At 35.3% G+C, this 20,344-nt stretch overlaps 1 protein-coding gene across 5 annotated transcripts in view; it reads left to right on the forward strand.

Annotated features, from left to right (window-relative positions):
- The window catches only part of PPIG (peptidylprolyl isomerase G), a 46,379-nt gene that overhangs the window by 20,200 nt on the left and 5,835 nt on the right, over positions 1–20,344 (forward strand). For all 5 annotated transcript variants that reach the window (XM_045480123.1, XM_045480120.1, XM_045480122.1 and 2 more), the window contains 6 exons: positions 3,728–3,757; positions 3,843–3,982; positions 14,531–14,744; positions 15,766–15,933; positions 17,355–17,442; positions 20,149–20,285. In XM_045480123.1, the coding sequence (XP_045336079.1) occupies positions 3,728–3,757; positions 3,843–3,982; positions 14,531–14,744; positions 15,766–15,933; positions 17,355–17,442; positions 20,149–20,285 (777 nt within the window). The remainder of the gene's footprint in view (positions 1–3,727; positions 3,758–3,842; positions 3,983–14,530; positions 14,745–15,765; positions 15,934–17,354; positions 17,443–20,148; positions 20,286–20,344) is intronic.

Consider the following 20,344-nt stretch of genomic DNA (forward strand, 5'->3'; position numbering starts at 1 on the left):
ACAGATAGCGTACTACATACAGTGTTTTTTGTTCTTTTCACTTAGCAATATATCCTGGAAATCACTCCATATCAGTTCATAGAGATCCTTTTCATTTATCTTGCAGCTGCATATTACTCTGGTGTGTGAATAGACTCTAGTTCATTCAACTAATTGCCTTTTTAAGGCAATTAATTGTCTTTCTGATTTTTTAAATGAAAACAATTTATATCATGTTGGTTGTAGAAAAATAAGAACACAGATAAATAGAAGAAAAAATTCCTGTCCCCAGAATGTCTTTCTCTGCAATAAAAATGTAACCTGAATGTTGCATATACTCTATAATCAACTTTGGATACAATATAAATCTCTGCACATAGCTAAGTATTAATATTTTGATAGCTATACGTGAATCCATTGGTTGAATGTACTATGCTTTATTTGTCTAATTTTTTTTTAAGTTTATTTATTTATTATGGGAGAGACCAAGAGAGTGAGCATGCAGGGGAGGGACAGACAGAGGGAGAGAGAATCCCAAGCAGGCTCTGCAGGATCAGTGCAGAGCCTGAGGCAGGACTTGAACCTACAAAACCGTGAGATCATGACCTAAGCTGAAATCAAGAGTTGGATGCTTAACTGACTGAGCCACTGAGGACTGTCTTTATTTATCTAAATTTTGAACATTTGGCTTGCTTCCTGGTTTTCAAACTGCTGCAGTGAACATTGTTGTACCTATTGTTTGAAGCATTTTTAACTATTTTACATAAGTTGCTAGAAGTTTACTAGTGAAATGTTTACATATTTTTAAGTCTTTCTATATATATATATATTGCTATATAATGTACTCTAGTGTCAGCAGTATAGTATGCAAGTTCCAGTGTCACCAGATCTTCAACAACACTGTTTTCATTTGTTTGTCTTTAAATTAAAACCCTTCCTGTGCTATCCAAAACTTCTCTGTTAAGTTTATGTAATCCTTCACGTATATTCTCAGAATCTTCACTCTATGTGTTGATTTTTCCTTATCTCTCTTAATTTCTAGGTAACCCTTCTTTAACTTGTGTTTTGTTTTTATTGTTTTTAAAGGAGACAACTTCAGTTTTTTAATCTTAAAAAACTTTTTTATTGTGGCAACATATGTGATATGAAATTTTCCATTTTAATCATTTTTAAATGTATAATTTAATGGTATTAATTATATTCACAATATTGTGCCACTGTCACCACTGTTTCCAAAATGGTTTCATTGTCCCAGAAATTAACCCATTTCTTTTTACCCTCAGCCCCTGGTAACCTCTATTCTGTTTTCTGTCTCCATGAATTTCCTATTCTAGATATACAAGCAGGGGCGCCCAGGTGGCTCAGTCGGTTCAGCGTCCAACTTCGGCTCAGGTCATGATCTCACAGTTCGTGAGTTTGAGCCCCATGTTGGGCTCTGTGCTGACAGCTCAGAGCCTGCAGCCTGCTTCACATTCTGTGTCTCCCTCTCTGCCCCATCCCCACACATGCTCAGTCTCTCTCTGTCTTAAAAATAAATAAAACATTAAAAAAATTTTTTTTAGATCCACAAGCAGAATCATGCAATATTTGTCTATGGTTAGCTCTGTGAGGAGCCACTAAACTGTTTTCCACAGTGGTTGCATCATTTTATATTCCTATCAGCACTGTATAAGAGTTCTTGTTTTTCTGCTCCTCTTCAATACACTTTTTCACCAATTCGAGAATGACCATGAAAACGCAGAGTATTGGTTTAGGGGTTATAAATGAATTCTAGTGAGGAAGTGAACTTGCAAGTTATGGAATCTGTGAAGTGAGGTTTGACTAAATCTAGATACAAAATATATGTATACGTTGAATGTAACATGTAATACCAATACACATAGGGTATACACAATGGTTTTTACATCTCTAAACGGTTTAAGCAACTTCAGGTGAACATAGCTGTTGTAGGAAGAAAACAGTAAGGGGTTAGTTTTACATGTAAGGTGAACTTATGAAAATACATGAACATGTTTGAATTTTTGTTAATTAGTATCATGTGGGCTTTAACCAAAGGTTAGCTTAGATTGTGTTCCTTCTTCCAAATTTCTAGTGCCTTTTTAAAAACTTTTTTTAATGTTTATTTTTGAGAGAGACAGAGTGCAGGTGGGGGAGGGGCAGAGAGGGAAGGAGACACGGAATCTGAAGCAGGCTCCAGGCTCTGAACTGTCAGCACAGAGCCCAGTGTGGGGCTCCCAACTGATGACTCAGGAGATCATGACCTTGGCTCAAGTCGGACGCTTAACTGACTGAGCCACCCAGGCACCCCATCTAATGCCTTGTTTGATAAGATTCTTTAACATAATAAATGATATACAGTGTCCATCTTCATTCTACACCAGTACCAATCATCTTAACTACAAAGATTTTAAGTTTGGTGTGGAGTAGAAAAAAAGATTTTACAAAATTACTTCATTTGCAGGACTTTTTGCTTATTTTGAATTTTGTCAAAAGTTTTAATCCAGATTTCTTCAATGTGAAGTTTGTATATCAGGGAAAATAATCTCGAAGGTCTTTGGATCTTCGGTAACATAAGCCAGTAAAGCCTGCTGGGACAAGAATCTAAACTGATAATCCATGTATTAAAAAGATAGGGATAGTCAGCCTGACCAGTTACTGCCTCATGCAGGCGCCACACCTTCCAGCGTTCCAGAAGGTCTGAATTCTGGATTTTTGAGTGAAAGTATCCAAAACTTTTAATGTTGGCAACTAATTAAAATTTTTACAAACACTATATGGACCATTTCTGTTCTAGTCAACAGAACACATATGAGGCCCATCTGAATATATACAGTAAGTCCCCTTTTATTCACGGGAAGTACGTTTCAAAGATTCCCCCCAGTGGATGCCTGAAACTTCATATAGTACTGAACTCTCTATATATTACATGTTTTCCTGTATAGACATACCTGTGATAAAGTTTAATTTACAATTTAGGGATAATAAGAGATTAACAACAATAGCAAAAAGAACAATACACTGTAACAAAAGTTATATGAATGTGGTCTCTATCGGAATCTCTTACTGTATTGTACTTACCCTTTTTGTGATGATGTGAGATGATAAAATGCCTACCTGATGAGATGAAGTGAGGTGGATAACAGGCATTGTGATGTAGTGTTAGGTTACTTTTGAACTGATAGTATGTCAGATGGAGGATCATCTGCTTCTAGACTGTGGACTGACCACAGGTTACCATAGGTGACTGCAACTGTGGAAAACAAAACCACAGTTATGCAGTTGATCTATGCTTTAACTGTTTAAAATGTTAAGGTTGAAAAGCACTATTGTTAAACCCATAAACTAGTGGAATCTTTTGTTAAATTGTGGTCTGTTCATACAATAGAATTTATAAAAACCATACAACATTCTACATGTTCAGTAAGAACCCAAGCACATGCAAGAAACGTGGATGAATGGAAATAACACCAAAATGTCAACTTTAGTTAACATGTAAGTTCTCAACAATGAGTGGTATTACTTTCATGATCAGAATGAGTTTTTGAAAATACATTATGTAGAAAGCATCTTGAATTTTCTCTGTTAGACTTAAGGTTAATGTAATAAAATTCTATTATGTTAAAATAGCATGTGATTTCTTTGTATGCAACTTTGTTTCCAATGCAGTTATTTTCTTTTCCTTTTTAGAGATGCTAACTTTGTTTTTCTCTGACTTTGTTTTTATTCTTCTATCTGATGACTTCCAAAGAACAACGAAGCCAACTCCTCATTTAGATGGGTAAAGATTATTTTAATTTATTTTTTGACCACTTTAATGTTAAAATTAAAAGCTTTTATTTAGTCATCTTTACTTGACTCTTTAGGCATCATGTTGTTTTTGGGCAAGTGATATCTGGCCAAGAAGTTGTAAGAGAGATAGAAAATCAGAAAACAGATGCAGCTAGCAAACCATTTGCTGAGGTGCGGATACTCAGTTGTGGAGAGCTAATTCCCAAATCTAAAGGTAAAAACAAGCACATATTTCTGATAATTCTTATGCATGCTAAACGATCAGAGACATTCTAAATTGTTGGTGTGAAATTCATACTAATGTGAACATATATATGAGGCATTTGTGTTTTCTGAATGTCTTTTATCTTCACACTTTGTTCATTTACCATGGAGTCATCTAGTTTTCCCATTAAAAAAAAAAATTAATGTTTATTTACCTTTGAGAGAGAGGGGGGGAGTCACAGTGTGAGCGGGGGAGGGGCGGAGAGAGAGGGAGACACAGAATCTGAAGCAGGCTCCAGGCTCTGAGCTGTCAGTACAGAGCCCAACACAGGGCTTGAACTTACAAACCATAAGATCATGACCTGAGCCAAAGTCAGACGCTTAACCGACTGAGCCACCCAGGTGCCCCTCTAATTTTCCCTTCTTGTTAATTTGCTATAATTTATCCTTCTCCTTCCACTTTGTTTTGGGGTTTTGTTTTGTTTTTTAACTGTAGTTGTATAAATAGCATGGTAAATAAATACTCTTCTAGAGAAAGACACAGTGAGGGGGACGATGACGAAGAGAATAACATAAAGAAACTTCAGGGAATAATTATTTCCCTTTATGCAATACTGAGATTCAGAAGTATTTGGAATATTTGAGAAACTTTTTACTTAGACCAGAACATTTGAAATTAACATGACCAATAGTTTGATATGATATTATGGAACTTTGTTTACTTAATATTTTTTTGTTTACGTAATGTTTTAAGTGTTTATATTATATATGTGAAATACGTAACTGCCATTATTTTTGACAAAATATTGGGTCCTTCGTTACCCTAAAATTAATGGGGTGAGATTACCTGTGTAGAAAACAATAAAATAATAAATGGACTATATTCTTCCTATTCTTACTAGTCTAGGGAATAGTATCCATACTTAGTTTTTCATGTTTAACGAATGTGAGAGTCATCTATAATCTTTTCTTTTCTTTTCTTTTCTTTTCTTTTCTTTTCTTTTCTTTTCTTTTCTTTTCTTTTCTTTCTTTCTTTCTTTCTCTTTCTTCCTTTCTTTCTTCCTTCCTTCCCTTCCTTCCTTCCTTCCTTCCTTCCTTCCTTCCTTCCTTCCTTCCTTCCTTCCTGTCTTTTTTGAGAGAGAGAGAGAGAGAGAGACAGACAATCCCAAGCAGGCTCCATACTGTCAAGCACAGATGCACACGGAGCTCCATCGCACAACCAAACTGTGAGATCGTGACCTGATCCAAAGTCACAAGTCAGACCCTTAAGCAACTCAGCCACCTAGGTGCCCCTATAATCCATTCTGATCCTTACAATAACTCTGTACTAATTTCTCCCATTTTACAGATGAGGATAGTCAAGAAGATTAAGGTTTTTACCACAGCAGGGAACTAAGCTTCAAACCCAAGCTTGCTGGCTCCAGATTTAGAGCCTTTTCTGTTATGTATTGCTAACTCATTAAAGTCTTTAACATTCTTTTCAGAATTGCCCTAAGTAGAACATTCTTTTCTCAAGTTTTAGGTATACTGATTTCCTTTGTATCATTTAGAAATAGGCACATTTGTTTTCTTTTAATTTAAAAACACCCAAACTAGTCATAGAAGCTTATTTTTAATTTTCTGTTTTCTGTATTCCACTTCGATTCTGATAATTTTCTTCTGTATCATATTAAATATATATATACTTTGTAAACCATTGCAGGAATATGCTGCAGCTCATAATGGGACTGTTTATATAACTTGCTGGTATTCATAAGCCTGGCTGTCTATCTTTATGTACAAACAACATGTATAATATATGTTTTGTGTTTGTGAAGATCCAGTGAAGAATGAGATGTTACTGAGTATCTTACATTGAAAAAAACAAAAACTAATTAATGTTTGCCAATTTTACACCCTGATACTGATACTTAACCCTTAAGACTGTTAGTATCATTGGAATATTTTCGTTTAAGGCATTATTTCTTCTCAAATCATCTAAAAATTTTTATCTTTTATTTTCTACTAAAAACTTGGGTTTTTTCTTGTACTTTATGTCTCTTGTGTCTCTTTAAGGTCTCTTGTGTTAGGATATATTCTCTGCTTATAAAAGTTAAGGATACTGTGGTATATATATTTAGAAAGAAATTGGGGTAATAAAAATGCACATTTTAAACCATAAGCATAGATTTTCTAATAAATTTGGTGTAAACATTCTTTTAGTAATAAAAGGTCAGTGTTTGAATTATTGCTGAAAGAATGAGAAAGTGAATGAGTGCACTCTTTGTATGTTATTATTTGTCTTCATAATGTATTTTCACATGTAGAAATAAATGCTAATTTTGCTGATGCCATTGTGACCAGACAGTTGTGCTGAAAGTTGATGTAGTGTCCTACTGTGTGTCCCTTAAACTCTTGCTAAGGAAGCATACCTTGCCCTTATCAGTTTTAGCAGGTGGGGAGGGAACATTTGGCCCTTTATTAGTGTCTGCCCAGGAGTTCATGTAAAGGTCAAGTGTGTTTTAAGCCATACTCCCATGCCTACCCTGTTCTGGTCTACTGTGGAAATATGAAAAGATCTTTATATTTGAGGTCACAAAGTTTGGAACCTATTACCCTGCAGTCCTTTAATTACTATTCAGAACATTGGTCAGAATGGATTTTGTCATGCACCTATATAATCTTTTTTTAGGCAGAGCTGTGTCTCACATCCAATTTGTAAGTTTGATGGCCTCCTTACAGCTTTAAATTGGAAACAGTCAGAAAGCTTTATGCAACACTGTGGTGTTCATCATTATATTTAAAATCTTGTTTGAGAGATTTACACCCCAGTTTAAAAAGAAATAAATACAGAATCTTTTTTTTTCTTTTTCTAACTTCCTGAAAGAAAACAAAAAGACTTCTGAAGAATTCTGACTGTCTGGGCCCACCTGTATATGGTCTTGGTGAGTCTGGGCAATCTTCTTGGGCCTTTATCCCTTTTGCTGTTGCAGAATTGGAAATTCCGTTTTTTGTAGCTATTTGAATATACCTGAGAAGGTTCAGAGTTAAGAAGAAGAACCTTCCAACACATGTAGGAATGGAACACTGGAGGCTAATAAAAACTGCATTTCTGTAGAGGCTGTCAAGGGACAGAATGGAGGATGGAACATAGACCACCAAAGAATGAAACCACTACCTAAGTCAAGCTGCTTACTGATTTTTCAGGAGTTGGCATGACCTCAGGTTAAAAGAGAGGTCTGTACACACCTTGACTATGCAGTAAGAGATGGGGCCATTGCTATATTACATAGAGTTTTATATTACAGAAACACAAGTGCTGAGTTACAGATGGATATACAATAGATAGTTGTATGAGTAGAAGTTTTGCCTGTATGTGGTAGGAAACATTGCCTGGCAATGCACAAATAAAACAGAATAGGGGAAACAGTCAGTGAATCTTGTACTCAGGAGACGGTAAAGAACACCAGAGATTCATTTATATAGTAAGAGGATCCCATTCATTGTTCTTAACCTGGAATTAGGAGCAGTGGTGATGGAACTTGTGCTGGAAGATAGTGGGATGTTAAACTTAGAAACTATCTAGCAGATGAGGCCAGTAATATGAAATGAAAATACCTAAAGGAGACCTATTTTAGGAATAGTTCTATTCTTTATTCTATCCTATTTGATGATGCCCTAGAAATTGCCTTCAATATAAAGGTTTCATGTGAAATTCATTGATATAAAATCTGTAGATCTCAAATAAAAATGAATAAGGCAGCATTTTTTTTTTTTACCTGAAATCTTTACAAGTAAAATGTTCTGGAGTTTGTTTTACTTTATCATACTAGTAGAATCAGTACCTAATTAATAAGATTACACTGTGGGGCACCTGGGTGACTCAGTGGGTTAAGCGTCCAACTTCGGCTCGGGTCATGATCTCGCGGTTCGTTCGTGAGTTCAAGCCCCACGTCGGGCTCTGTGCTGACAGCTCAGAGCCTGGAGCCTGTTTCAGATTCTGTGTCTCCCTCTCTCCCTCTCTCTCTCTCTCTATCTCTCTCTCTCTCTCTCTGACCCTCCCCCATTCATGCTCTGTCTCTATCTCAAAAATAAACGTTAAAAAAAAAAAAAAAAAAAAGATCACACTGTACCCTACCCCATCCTCCAAAAAGGTCAGTGAATAGGTTTAGGAAATTCTTTTACATAGTGATAAGCAAATCACATAATCTAAAAAACTATCCAGAAATGGCCCACAAGTTTAAAGTGTTATTCTTTGTTATTCGTTTTCATCCATTATGATTTTTAACTTGCATTGTGGTTTTGCTTTAGGTAGTGTTTCATTTTTACCTTAAGGATACTTAAATGTTTGTTAAAGATACTTTGAAATAGATTTTGTGTAAGTGGTAAGGCAAGTAGTAGGGTTCTTTGTTTGTTTTTTTGGCAGTATCCCATTATTGTCATACTTGGAAGTTTTAAAATATCTACAGTTTTTAACATTTAATATATTAATTTGGTTGAAAATTTAGAGGCCAAAAAGGATAGTCAGTCAATGAAAAGTCTTCTTCCAATCTCTGCCCATCAATTTTCATTCCCACATTTTGTATATAGGTCTATATGTGAATTTTGGTCACATAGAATAAATTCTTAAAAGTGGAATTAATAGACTACAGGGGTCATGCATTTGTAATTTTGGTAGACACTGCCAATGAATATAAGAAAATAAATTACCTTCTGGGGCACCTGGGTGGCTCATTCGGTTAATCGTCTGACTTTGGCTCAGGTCATGATCTCATGGTGTGTGAGTTTGAGCCCCATGTCAGGCTCTATGCAGACAACTCAGAATCTAGAGCCTGCTTTGGGTTCTGTGTCTCCCTCTCTGCCCTCTCCTGCTCATGCTATCTCTCTCTCTCTCTCTCTCTCTCTCTCTCTCTCTCTCAAAAAAAATAAACATTAGAAAATAAATTACCCTTATATACTTTGCAAAGCCACATATTGCCGAACTCTGTGTAATCTTTTTTTTTTTTTTTAATGTTTGTTTATTTTTGAGTGAGGGAGACAGAGCGCAAGAAGGGGAGGGGCAGAGAAAGAGAGAGGGAGACACAGAATCCAAAGCAGACTCCAGGCTCTGAGCTGTCAGTACAGAGCCTGACATGGGACTTGACTCAATGAACCGTGAGATCATGACCTGAGCCGAAGTCAAGATGCTTAACCAGCTAAGCCACCCAGGTGGCCCAACCAAACTTGTAATCTTTACCAGCCTTATAATAGGTTAGGGTTTTGTTTTGTTTTTTGTTTTGTTTTGTTTTGTTTTTTAAGTTTTATTTATCTTGAGAGAGAGAATAGGGCAAGGGCAGAGAGAGAAGTGGGGAAAGAGAATCCCAAGCAGGCTCTGTGCTGTCAGTGCAGACCCCAATGTAGGGCTCAGTCTCACAAACTGAGATCGTGACCTGAGCTGAAATTAAGAGTCAGTTGCTTAACCAGCTGAGCCACCCAGGCATCCCTGATGTTAACATCTTTTCATTTAAGAACCATTTATATGAACTGATATCATTCCTTTATCCCTTATCTTTTACTCATTCTATTGTTTTTTCTTTTTGAAATTCCAAGTCACTTTCTGTTATTTCCTTTCTATTTGGAGAAATTCCTTTCGCCATTTGATTGATATATTAGTTTTAGTGATTCAGCAACTTTGTACATTACTCAGTACTCATCATGATAAGTGTACTCTTAATCCTTTTCACCTATTTCAGCCATCCTGTCCCACTCTGGTAACTATCAGTTTGTTCTCTATAGTCTTATAAGGGGTTTTTTGGTTTGTCTCTTTTTTCTTTGTTTGTTGTTTTGTTTCTTAAATTCCACGTGAGTGAAATTATTTGGTATTTGTCTTTCACTGACTGTCTTACTTTACTTAGTATTAATATCCTCTAGATCCATCCATGTTGTTGCAGATGAAAAGTTTTCATTCTTTTTTTATGGCTGAGTAATATTCCATTGTGCATATACCACATCTTTATCCATTCATCTATCAGTGGGGGCAGCTTCCATAATTTCACTATGGTAAATAATGATGCAATAAACAGGGGTGCATATATCTTTTTGAATTTGTGTTTTTATATTCTTTGGGTAAATACCCAGTAGTGGAATTACCGGATTATAGGGTAGTTCTATTTTTAGTTTTTTGAGGAACCTCCATACTGTTTTCCAGACTGGCTGCACCAGTTTGCGTTCCCACATATTTATGTATTTCTTAACCATTTAACATGTGTAAAACTCTGCTGCTATTTTTATTAGTTTCTTATTCTTTTTTATGTATCATTGATGAAGTTTGAATTTTGCGCCCCTTTCCCCATTTTTCCCATAAGCCATGTGGTTTTTCTTGTGCAATTTTTCATATATAGCACAGTGATTTATAGGAATACATAGGTTGTATAACAGTGGAATTGACTGTAATTCTTCAAAGCCTTTCTACTTTACTCTTTTCCTTATTGACTATACTGTCTTCTAAATCCATATATATACAATTTATAGTCAGTTTCTTTTTTTATATATATACATTTTTTAGTGTTTATTTTTGAGAGAGAGAGACAGAGTGCAAGCAGGAGACGGGCAGAGAGAGAGGGAGACAGAGAATCTGAAGCAGGCTCCAGGCTCTGAGCTGTTAGCACAGAGCCTGACATGGGGCTCAAACCCCCAAACCATGAGATCATGACCTCAGCCGAAATTGGACACTCAACCCAGGTGCCCCTATAGTCAGAGTTTTTAGAACACTTAGTACTTACATGTATATTTTCTGATGCTGTTTGCTATTGAGTTCACACTTCTTGGTCTTATTTTCTAAATAGATTCTAAACTCTGAGGGAAGGTGCATGTCTTATGGGTTTATTATGGAATTTCCCCATAAACTCTACTATTCTTTATCTTTGTATCGTGGCATCATGGTGGGTATAGATCTATATACTGTTCAGTTAAACATATGGTTGACCTGTGAACACACAGGTTTGAACTGCATGGTTCCACTTATACATGGATTTTTTTAAAATATATAAATACAGTGCAGTACTGTAAATGTGTTTTCTTTCCTTACAGTTTTCTTAATATTTTTCTCTAGCTTATTTTAGGAATACAGTATATAATCCATTAACATACAAAATGTGTTATTCGAAGAGGCTGTTTGCAGTTAAGTTTTTGTGGAGTCAAAAACTACATGTGGATTTTTGACTGTACAGGGGTTTGGTCATCTGTACTTACTGATCTGAGAAGGATAAAATTTCAGTCAGATTCTCAATGTGCCTAAATCATATTTTTATTTTAGTTTAACACAGATTTTGAGAATCCGGATACATTTTGTTAGAACTAATACTGATTTTGTCATGTCTCTATTTTTTGCCTTTTTACTCTTCTTTAACTTGCCATTTCTTTCTCAGTCATTTTCTCTCCTTTTCTGAGCAGATCATAGGAAAGGGACATGTAAACTAAATTTCACTTAAAAAGTAATATTGACAAACATCAGAAGAGGACACCTTTTTAACCTTAGAGCTTTCTAAGTTCTCTTCCAGGGCATTTTTCCTAAAATACAGTTTATTTTCCTTGTATAGTAGATGTCATCTGGTATTCAGGCAGATTATATTACCATACAAATAGTTCCGGCATTTCGTATTGTTGTGATATCTTGCTTCGCTCAGATGTTTTCTTGAAAAGTCATGTGTGAACTAAATAATGGTTATTTGAAATATATTCAGTACATTTGGTGGGGAGAATAGGCTTGTTTGTTAAATAAACCAACTGCAGTATATTTCTCATAGGAAAGAATCTCATTGCAAAATATAGGTTGGAGCTAGTAATCATGGTAATCAATTAAAGCATTACTGTATTTATATGGGATATTTTTATTTTGCTTACCTATTATGTGCTCTTAAATTTTTATTTAGAGTTACTTATTATTAATTTATTCCTTCAGTTGTTTTAAGTTTGATTACCCGTGGCCACCCACCCATCACTCAGGTTTGTAGTATATATAAGTAGATGTTTCAGTTTATACATGTTTAAAAGATACCTATTCTGCCTCAACAGTAGTAGTCTTGGCTTCAGGTTAACGATTGAACTCATGAGACAAAATAGACTTCATTCAGCACTAAGTTTATTTTCCTTTAAGAAAGGATAATACCAAGGGTGCCTGGGTGGCTCAGTCAGTTTGGCAGCAAACTTTGGCTCATGTCATGATCTCACAGCTCATAGGTTTGGGCTCCACGTTGAGCTGTGTGCTGACAGCTCAGAGCCTGGAGCCTGCTTCAAAATCTGTGTCTCCCTCTTTCTTTGCCCCTCCCCTGCTTGCACTCTGTCTCTCAAACTTTTCAGAAAATGAAAAGTTAAAAAGATACACCAGACAGGAAACAGAACAGTTTATACAGCAACAACATAGTGGAGATCTCATGATTTCCAGGCAGAGCTTGTGTATGTCCCAGGCATCTCACACTTGTTATTTTCATGATCCAGAGGAACATGACAGTGTGATGAAACCGTTACCTGGTGTCCCTTCACCTTTTATACGTTGTACCCATACTCCAATGTGTTAGCATTCATTGGTACTGGAAAAATTATTTTGGCAGTGAACTGCAACTCCTTGGTAAAGGACATAGTAATTTCAGACCGGTTGTCATTTACTTGGAATTAGTACACTCCTATAAATTCTGAGTTAAGGGTTTCAAGAATGATATGGCACTTGTGCCTCAGGTGTTCCTGAGGCTAAAGGAAAAGTTATAAACCAGCAGTTAACCCTTTCAGTTAAGGTCTATAAACAACCAGTAGTCCAAAGATGTGTTTTCTTTGTCCTCTGATATTTTTTTATCATGGAAAATATTAACATATACAAAATGGTTGAAGTACTATAACCAAACAACAGTGTTCATTTACCCACCTTCAACAATTAAGTCATGGCCAACCTCATTTTACTTATATCCTGGTCATTTCTCTCTTTGTTATTTAAAAAAAAAAAATTTTTTTTTAATGTTTGTTTATTTTTGAGAGAGAGCATGTGTGCGCAAGCAAGCCGGTGAGGGGCAGAGAGAGAGGGAAACAGAATCCGAAGCAGGCTCCAGGCTGTGAGCTGTCAGCACAGAACCTGACGCAAGGCTTGAACCCACAGACCGCGAGATCATGACCTGAGCTGAAGTTGTGTGCTTAACTGACTGAGCCACCCACGAGCCCCTCCCTTTGGTACTTTAAAGCAAATTCTAGGCATAACATTTAATCAATAGTTTTTTCATTATTTGATCCATAAAATTATTCTTTAAAAAAAATTGTGGTCATAGGTATACACATACACACGTACACCTATCTATATTTCTAAATATTCCTGACTGTTCAAATTTCTAATTATTTCATTAATGTTATTTTTTTTAATATTTGAGTTTGAATCCAAGTAAGGTTCAGACATGGGGGTTGTAAGATTCTTTTAATTTTGTTTTTAATAGATTCCCTCTACCATCTCCTTTATGTTTCCTTGAGATTTTTTGTTGTACAAGCTAGGTCATTTATCCTGTAGTGTTTCCCATTATTGCACACAATGGATTATACTGATTGCATCTTTGTTATGTAATGTTTTTTTATCCATTTCATATAACTTTGTAGTTAGAGGCAAATTCCTGCTTCATTTATTCTTTGGAAAACTTGTGATAAAGAGCATCTACTGTTTGTTTAGCCTGTGGCACAGTTTATATAAGGAAAAACAAGTAAATGCTTTATATTTTATTTACCAATATGAACTGATGGATTCTAATATGTTTGATGTGTTCCAGTTTATTATAGTTCTCCATATATTGATGTTGTCCCATCTTTGGCCTGATTTCACTTTAAGTCCACCGTGGTTTGAATTAGAATACCTTTAGAGGAGTCAAACTCTATTCGGTTTGTCTTATATTTACCCAGTTCTTGTTGTAGCACACCTGGTTAACTTCACTTATTTATGTTAAGGTGCCTAGTCCTTAAAGCGTTGAATTTGGGAATCCATTTCAATTAAAATAAAATTTCAATTTGAAATTACTTTTTGTAGAGATACCAAATCCTAGTTATTAACCATTGGTAAATGACTGCCCTCTATGCTAAGTCTGCTCTTCAACTAAGCTAAGTTTCTTAATCATTAGAGGAATGCTCAGGCATTGAAACCAGCCAATGACAGCGGAGTCATGTTTCTTATTTTCCACATTCGTGTGGAATATTTTTTTGTATGTGTTATTTCTCTTCTACAGTTCTACCTCTAATCTTGGTAATAAGATAAAAAGTAAAAAACCACAAGAAGATTAGAATCTTGGACTCTTAAATAATTCTATGCTTTTTAGAAACAATCCTTCAAATGTTTCCTAAAATTAGTGTTTTAGACCTACCAGTTATTTTTCCAGTTCCTTAGTGTAGTGGATCAACTTTGATCTGTGAATCCAGAGACCTGTATTCTAACCCTAAATCTTGACTCCTTTCCTGTACCCCTCAGTTCAGATAGCTGGATGAGCTAAGTGTTCAGTACTGGACTTAGTGAGGATCTCCAGCAAATCTAAATTTCTGTCTAAAAAGTGTTGACCAAAAACCTTTTTGTTTTTTATTAAAGCTAAGAAAGAAGAAAAGAAAAGACATAAGTCATCATCATCATCATCCTCCTCATCTAGTGACTCAGATAGCTCAAGTGATTCTCAGTCCTCTTCTGATTCTTCTGATTCAGAAAGTGCTTCTGAAGAGAAATCAAAAAAAAGAAAAAAGAAACATAGGAAAAATTCCCGAAAACACAAGAAAGAAAAGAAGAAGCGAAAGAAAAGCAAGAAAAGGTTTTAACTTTACTTTTATAATACAGGCTTTATATTCTTATTCCCTTCTGTTTGTAAGTAAATCTATTGGGATTTTGAATCGATTATATGGCAATATGAAAATAGTGAGAAATACTCCATACCATGAAGTAGAAGACCATTCTTTAAAAATATTTATTTATTACTTTTGAGAGAGAGAGAGAGCAAGCAGGGGAGGGTCAGAGAGAGAGGGAGACAAGAATCCGAAGGAGGCTCTGAGCTGTCAGCACAGAGCCCAACGTAGAGCTTGAACCCATGAGCTGCAAGATCATGATCTGAGCTAAAGTTTGGACGCTTAGCCGACTGAGCCACGCACGTGCCCCAAGTGTAAGACCATTTTGATTCTATAGTCTATAGATTAAATTTAGGTACATTCATTTCCATTTTCAGTAAAACCATTCAATTCACTTGTTTCTCTGAACTTAGTGAAATGATCTTTTGGGTTCATAGGTTTATGTTTTATAGGAGGAATAGAGGATTAGTGAGAATTGCAGGAAACCGGTAATTATTGTCTTTATTGTTTGTAACAATCTGTCTTGCTTTTTTAGTCCTTTATTTCTTTTGTTGCTATGATAGCACAAGAGTAAAAGCAAATAATGTCAGTGCATTTACTTTCTTTTCTGTTTTGTCTGAAATAATCTATGTTTGTACTAAAACACATCTTAATATGTCTTTTGCTTTTAAAGCAATTAATTTCTTTACCTACATTTTTAACTTTTAAATTTATCAGAGTACAGTGCCAATGGAGTTCCATATTTTAGAACCATTTTATTGGAAAATACTTTCTGAGAATGTGATAATGGAAACAGTTGGTTTGGGTTTTGGGTTGGTTTATGAGAGGAATGAAGGAGGATTTTTCCCTTTGTAATTGAATCTTTGCAGTTGGGGGCAGGATGGCATATGTATTGTGACTTCTTAAAAAGGAAAGAAATCCCAACAGTTGGAAATTTGGGATAAGTGCATAATAACCAAATGGAATTTGTTTTGTGTGTTTTCTGTTAAGCGCATCTAGCGAAAGTGAGACTGAAAATCTTGAAGCACAACCGCAGTCTACTGTCCGTCCAGAAGAGATCCCTCCTATACCTGAAAATCGATTCCTAATGAGAAAAAGTCCCCCTAAAGCGGATGAAAAAGAAAGGAAAAACAGAGAAAGGGAGAGAGAGAGAGAGTGGTATGTGAATGTGTATATCTTATAGAGTGCCCTGCACTCTTCATAATCAAAGTTTTTTTTAAGTCTTACTTTAAACAAGATTTAATTGGTGACCTTGTCCCAACATTGAAATATTTTTAATAGGATAATGCTAACAAAGGTCCTTTTTGATAATAACTACATAGCTGATAAGATAAACTGACTTAATTCAAACAGATTTTGAGTAAAAAGTTACTTTTTAAAAAGTAAGCAGTGCAGATACCAAAAAGATGTGTACCAATTCCACTTCAAACCAGTTCCATTTAAAACAAGCTTACTGTGTTATTTGAATATATTAAACTTTACTTTTAAAAAAGTAAGAACCTTTAATAGGGCAAAAAGGCTGTTTCCATGTCTAATTTATAGTATTCTAGTAATGAAAATTGATATCATATAGAACTTCTTCGAAGATTTTTCTCCATAAATTCATGTAATTAGTATTAGTAGGCTTTTTGATTCTTTATAAATCATTTTAATAATTATGTACAAAAACAGAAAAAAGATTGAGACCTTTTTCTTATTTATGACTAGAAATTTGTTGTTATAAAAGTAATAAAATTCAGAGTATCTCCCCTGTACTTTCACACTAGAGTAAAAATGTAAAAATAAGTCTTAGTGTAAAAAAAAAAAGTTTTAGTTGTGTGAAACTTGAGGTAATTTTGATGGATTGGATTGAGTTAATTTTTCCTCAAGTGTTAAGAAAGAATATTTTTAAGGAAATAAATATTGCTGAGAAAATGTTTGAATTACTTTACAATCAACTTTTCAAAACATAACTTATATGTGTATTGTTTATGCTAATTAAGTATTAACTCATTTTTTTAAAACAGTTTTCCCTTTTTGATGTAAACTTTGGTACTAAACCATGGTGTAAACGTTTTGTTAATTCACATCAGCTTGTGTCTGCTTACTTCTCATTAATTACTCTTCTCTGTAGTTCTTTTAACAGTGCTTAATGCTTAAGGGATTATAAGCTACTTTGGAATAAGATAGTTTTAAAATTGTTCTCTCAGTGGCATCCAACCAATGCTGAGCTATATGAACTCTTGTGTTGATTTTCCTTAACACTGTCAAATTTATTTCACCTTAAAAATGGTTATATAGCAGTGTTTCTCAGCACACAGCTGGCATTTGCGGGCAGAATAGTTAGTTCTTCATCCTCGTGCACTATAAGACTTTAGCATTCCTGACTCGTGGCTCTAAGTACCAGTAGCACTCTCTAGTCATTGACAGTTGAAAAATGCTCCCATACTTTTCCAGATACCTACTAGGAATTGATAACATTCCTGGTTGAGAACTACTGATTTTTAAGTTTTTAAATTAGTTTAGATCCATAAAGCCAAATTTTCTAGATTCATTTTTATAAAATTGTATGTTTTAATTTTTCCCTTGCTTCCTTCTAGTAATCCACCTAACTCCCAGCCTGCTTCATACCAGAGGCGACTTTTAGTTACTAGGTCTGGCAGGAAAATTAAAGGAAGAGGACCAAGGGTAGGTGATTCTTTTCCCAAAAATCTTGATAATATTGGCATTTATCATAATTTTCTAATGTTTCTTAAATACTGTTTTGTACATAAGTAACTAAAATTTAGAGTAGATATGGATATTCAATTATATATTCTCTTTTTATAGTAACTTCTTTATATTGGTATTTCTAAACTGAAAATGCATGGGATATTAATAGATTTTACATGTACACAGTGTAAAATGAAGTCAATGTTTTGTGCCCCCATGTTACTTCCTGACCACTGTATTGCTAACTAATCTTGTTAAAAATTCATAAAAATTAACCTGGTTCTTATATCTCATTCTCTTTCTCTTTACTGGATCCTCCCTATCAATTTAAATATCTTGTGCTTTCAAAACTTTTTAGAAACCGAGCTATACTTGGTTTATTATTTTTTCACTTCCTACTCATTTCCTGCTTCCTAAACTGTTTCAGTTTGTCTTCTACTGTTCTGTTGAAAATAGCACTTGCTATATGGTCAGCTACATGTCACAAAATCCAGCAAGTCCTTTTCAATCTTTGTCTTACTTAATCTCCCTCCTTGTAATACTCTTGCCCTTTGCTTCCATCGTATTTTCTTTCTGTCTCTGGCCAGTCTGTTTTGAATTTCCAATGCCAGTTCATACTTCAATAGCTAGCCTTTCATAGTGTAGTATCATGGGTTCCAACTCTTTCCGTTGTGCACCTGCTCCTTGGTGGTCTCATCGCTCTCATGGCTTCAGTGGCTACCATATATTGATAATTCTCATTTGCTCTTCTGGTACCAGGGTTTATCTGACAGCTGGCTAGTTGCCTCACAAACACCTCAAACTCTGCATATATAATCCTGAGCATAAGCAGTTCCTCTTTAGGCGTAATTCTCCCTTAGGTTTGTGTTCCAGGTGACAGATACCATCTCCTGTGTAGTTACTTAAAGCCCAAGAATGATTTCATTTCTCTGCTGTCCATCACCAAATCCTGTCAGTTCAACCTTCTCAATACTTTGAAATCCATCTGTTTCTCTCAAGCTCTACTCCCACACTTTAATTTAGTTTACCTTTGTATATTCTCTGAACTGTAAGTGGCCTTCTAACTGTTCTCATGGCAGCTCCCAAACTTTTTTGTCTTAGGGTCTTGGACCCAAAGATTTTGTAATGTGGATTATATCTATCTATATTTACTGTTTTAGAAATTAAAACCAAGAACTATTAAAAATGTAGAAATGTAGGGGCGCCTGGGTGGCGCAGTCGGTTAAGCGTCCGACTTCAGCCAGGTCACGATCTTGCGGTCCGTGAGTTTGAGCCCCGCGTCAGGCTCTGGGCTGATGGCTCAGAGCCTGGAGCCTGTTTCCAATTCTGTGTCTCCCTCTCTCTCTGCCCCTCCCCCGTTCATGCTCTGTCTCTCTCTGTCCCAAAAATAAATAAACGTTGAAAAAAAAAAGTTTTAAAAATGTAGAAATGTATAAGCACACATTCCATTAGCAATGAAAGCAAAGATACTAAAATGTCGGGTAGTCTGAAAAACTCCCCTGTACGATAATGAAAGAACGAAAGTGAAAAAGGCAAGTAACATGATTCACTGATGAAAATAGTTTTGACTTCACAGATCCCCTGAGTCTTGGGATCCCTAGATCACATTTGGAGAATCACTGATAACAATTCTTTATCTAAACAGCATCCAGAATAGTCATTTAAAAATGAAAATCTGATTATATCACTCCTTTGCCATTGATCTCAGGGTAAATCTACAATTTTTACCATGGCCTATGAGACCTCACAAAATCTAGCCCTTGCTTACCTTATCAGTGCTCTCGAGTACTACTTTCCCTTACAGTTTTTATCTTCAGCCATACTGATCTATCTTGTGATCATTTCTAACAAATGCTATTTTTCCTGTCTCAGAACCTTCAAATACCATATTTTTCATGCTTCACATGTTCTTCCTTACCCATCCATTCTCACTTTTACTTCCTTTTCATTACCCTTGCCTTTGTAACTTCTCATACCTCATACATGTTAGTTTTCAGCTTTTTAAGTTACATTTAACTTTCCCTGTACTAAGCCAGATCTCTCTGTTACATATTCTGTGAGCACCTTGTACTTCTTTTGCACTGATTCTAATTATAGCTGCATTTATGCTTATTAGTATCTGTGATTATATATCTGTCTGTGGGTTTCCTAGCCTTGTAGAATACAACTTCTAAAAGACCAAAATCCAGATATGTCTTGGCTCACTAAAGTTTCCTCAATACATGGTAGAGCAGTTGGCCATTCTAAGAGCTGAGTAAATATTGGTGGAATAAATGAACATCAATGCATTTACTCAGTTTTTCTCATAATATGGGAAATGTTTGCTTTGACACATCAAGAATATATATTTCCAAATTGGAACTTGGCAACTTGTAAGGGTTCTACTTGTAAGGGTACTACTTGATAGTATCACTTAAATAGGACAGTTCTACAGAGAGGACATAAGTGGCTAGAGTTTGTGTGGTTAATGCTTTTTATTGGGAATTTACAGTATGAGTGTCTGTTTAAAGTATTTTCACCTCACTGGTTTCATACCTGAAAATTAGGAAATTTTAGTTATTATAGAGGGTATAAGAAACACCAGACATTTTACTTGAACCTAGAAATGTATATACTTCAGGTATTATTGCAGTGCTTTTATATTTTTATATGTTAATTTTTTTCCCTTTTTATTTTCTTAAGCGTTACCGAACTCCTTCTAGATCCAGATCAAGGGATCGTTTCAGACGTAGTGAGACTCCTCCACATTGGAGGCAAGAGATGCAGAGAGCACAAAGAATGAGGGTATCAAGTGGTGAAAGATGGATCAAAGGGGATAAGTAAGATTTAACTATATTATTTCAAATGTAGTGACAAGTATTTTTTTAGTCTTATGCAT

The sequence above is a fragment of the Leopardus geoffroyi genome, chromosome C1, assembly GCF_018350155.1.
Source record: "Leopardus geoffroyi isolate Oge1 chromosome C1, O.geoffroyi_Oge1_pat1.0, whole genome shotgun sequence".
NCBI classification, from domain to species: Eukaryota; Metazoa; Chordata; class Mammalia; order Carnivora; family Felidae; genus Leopardus; species Leopardus geoffroyi.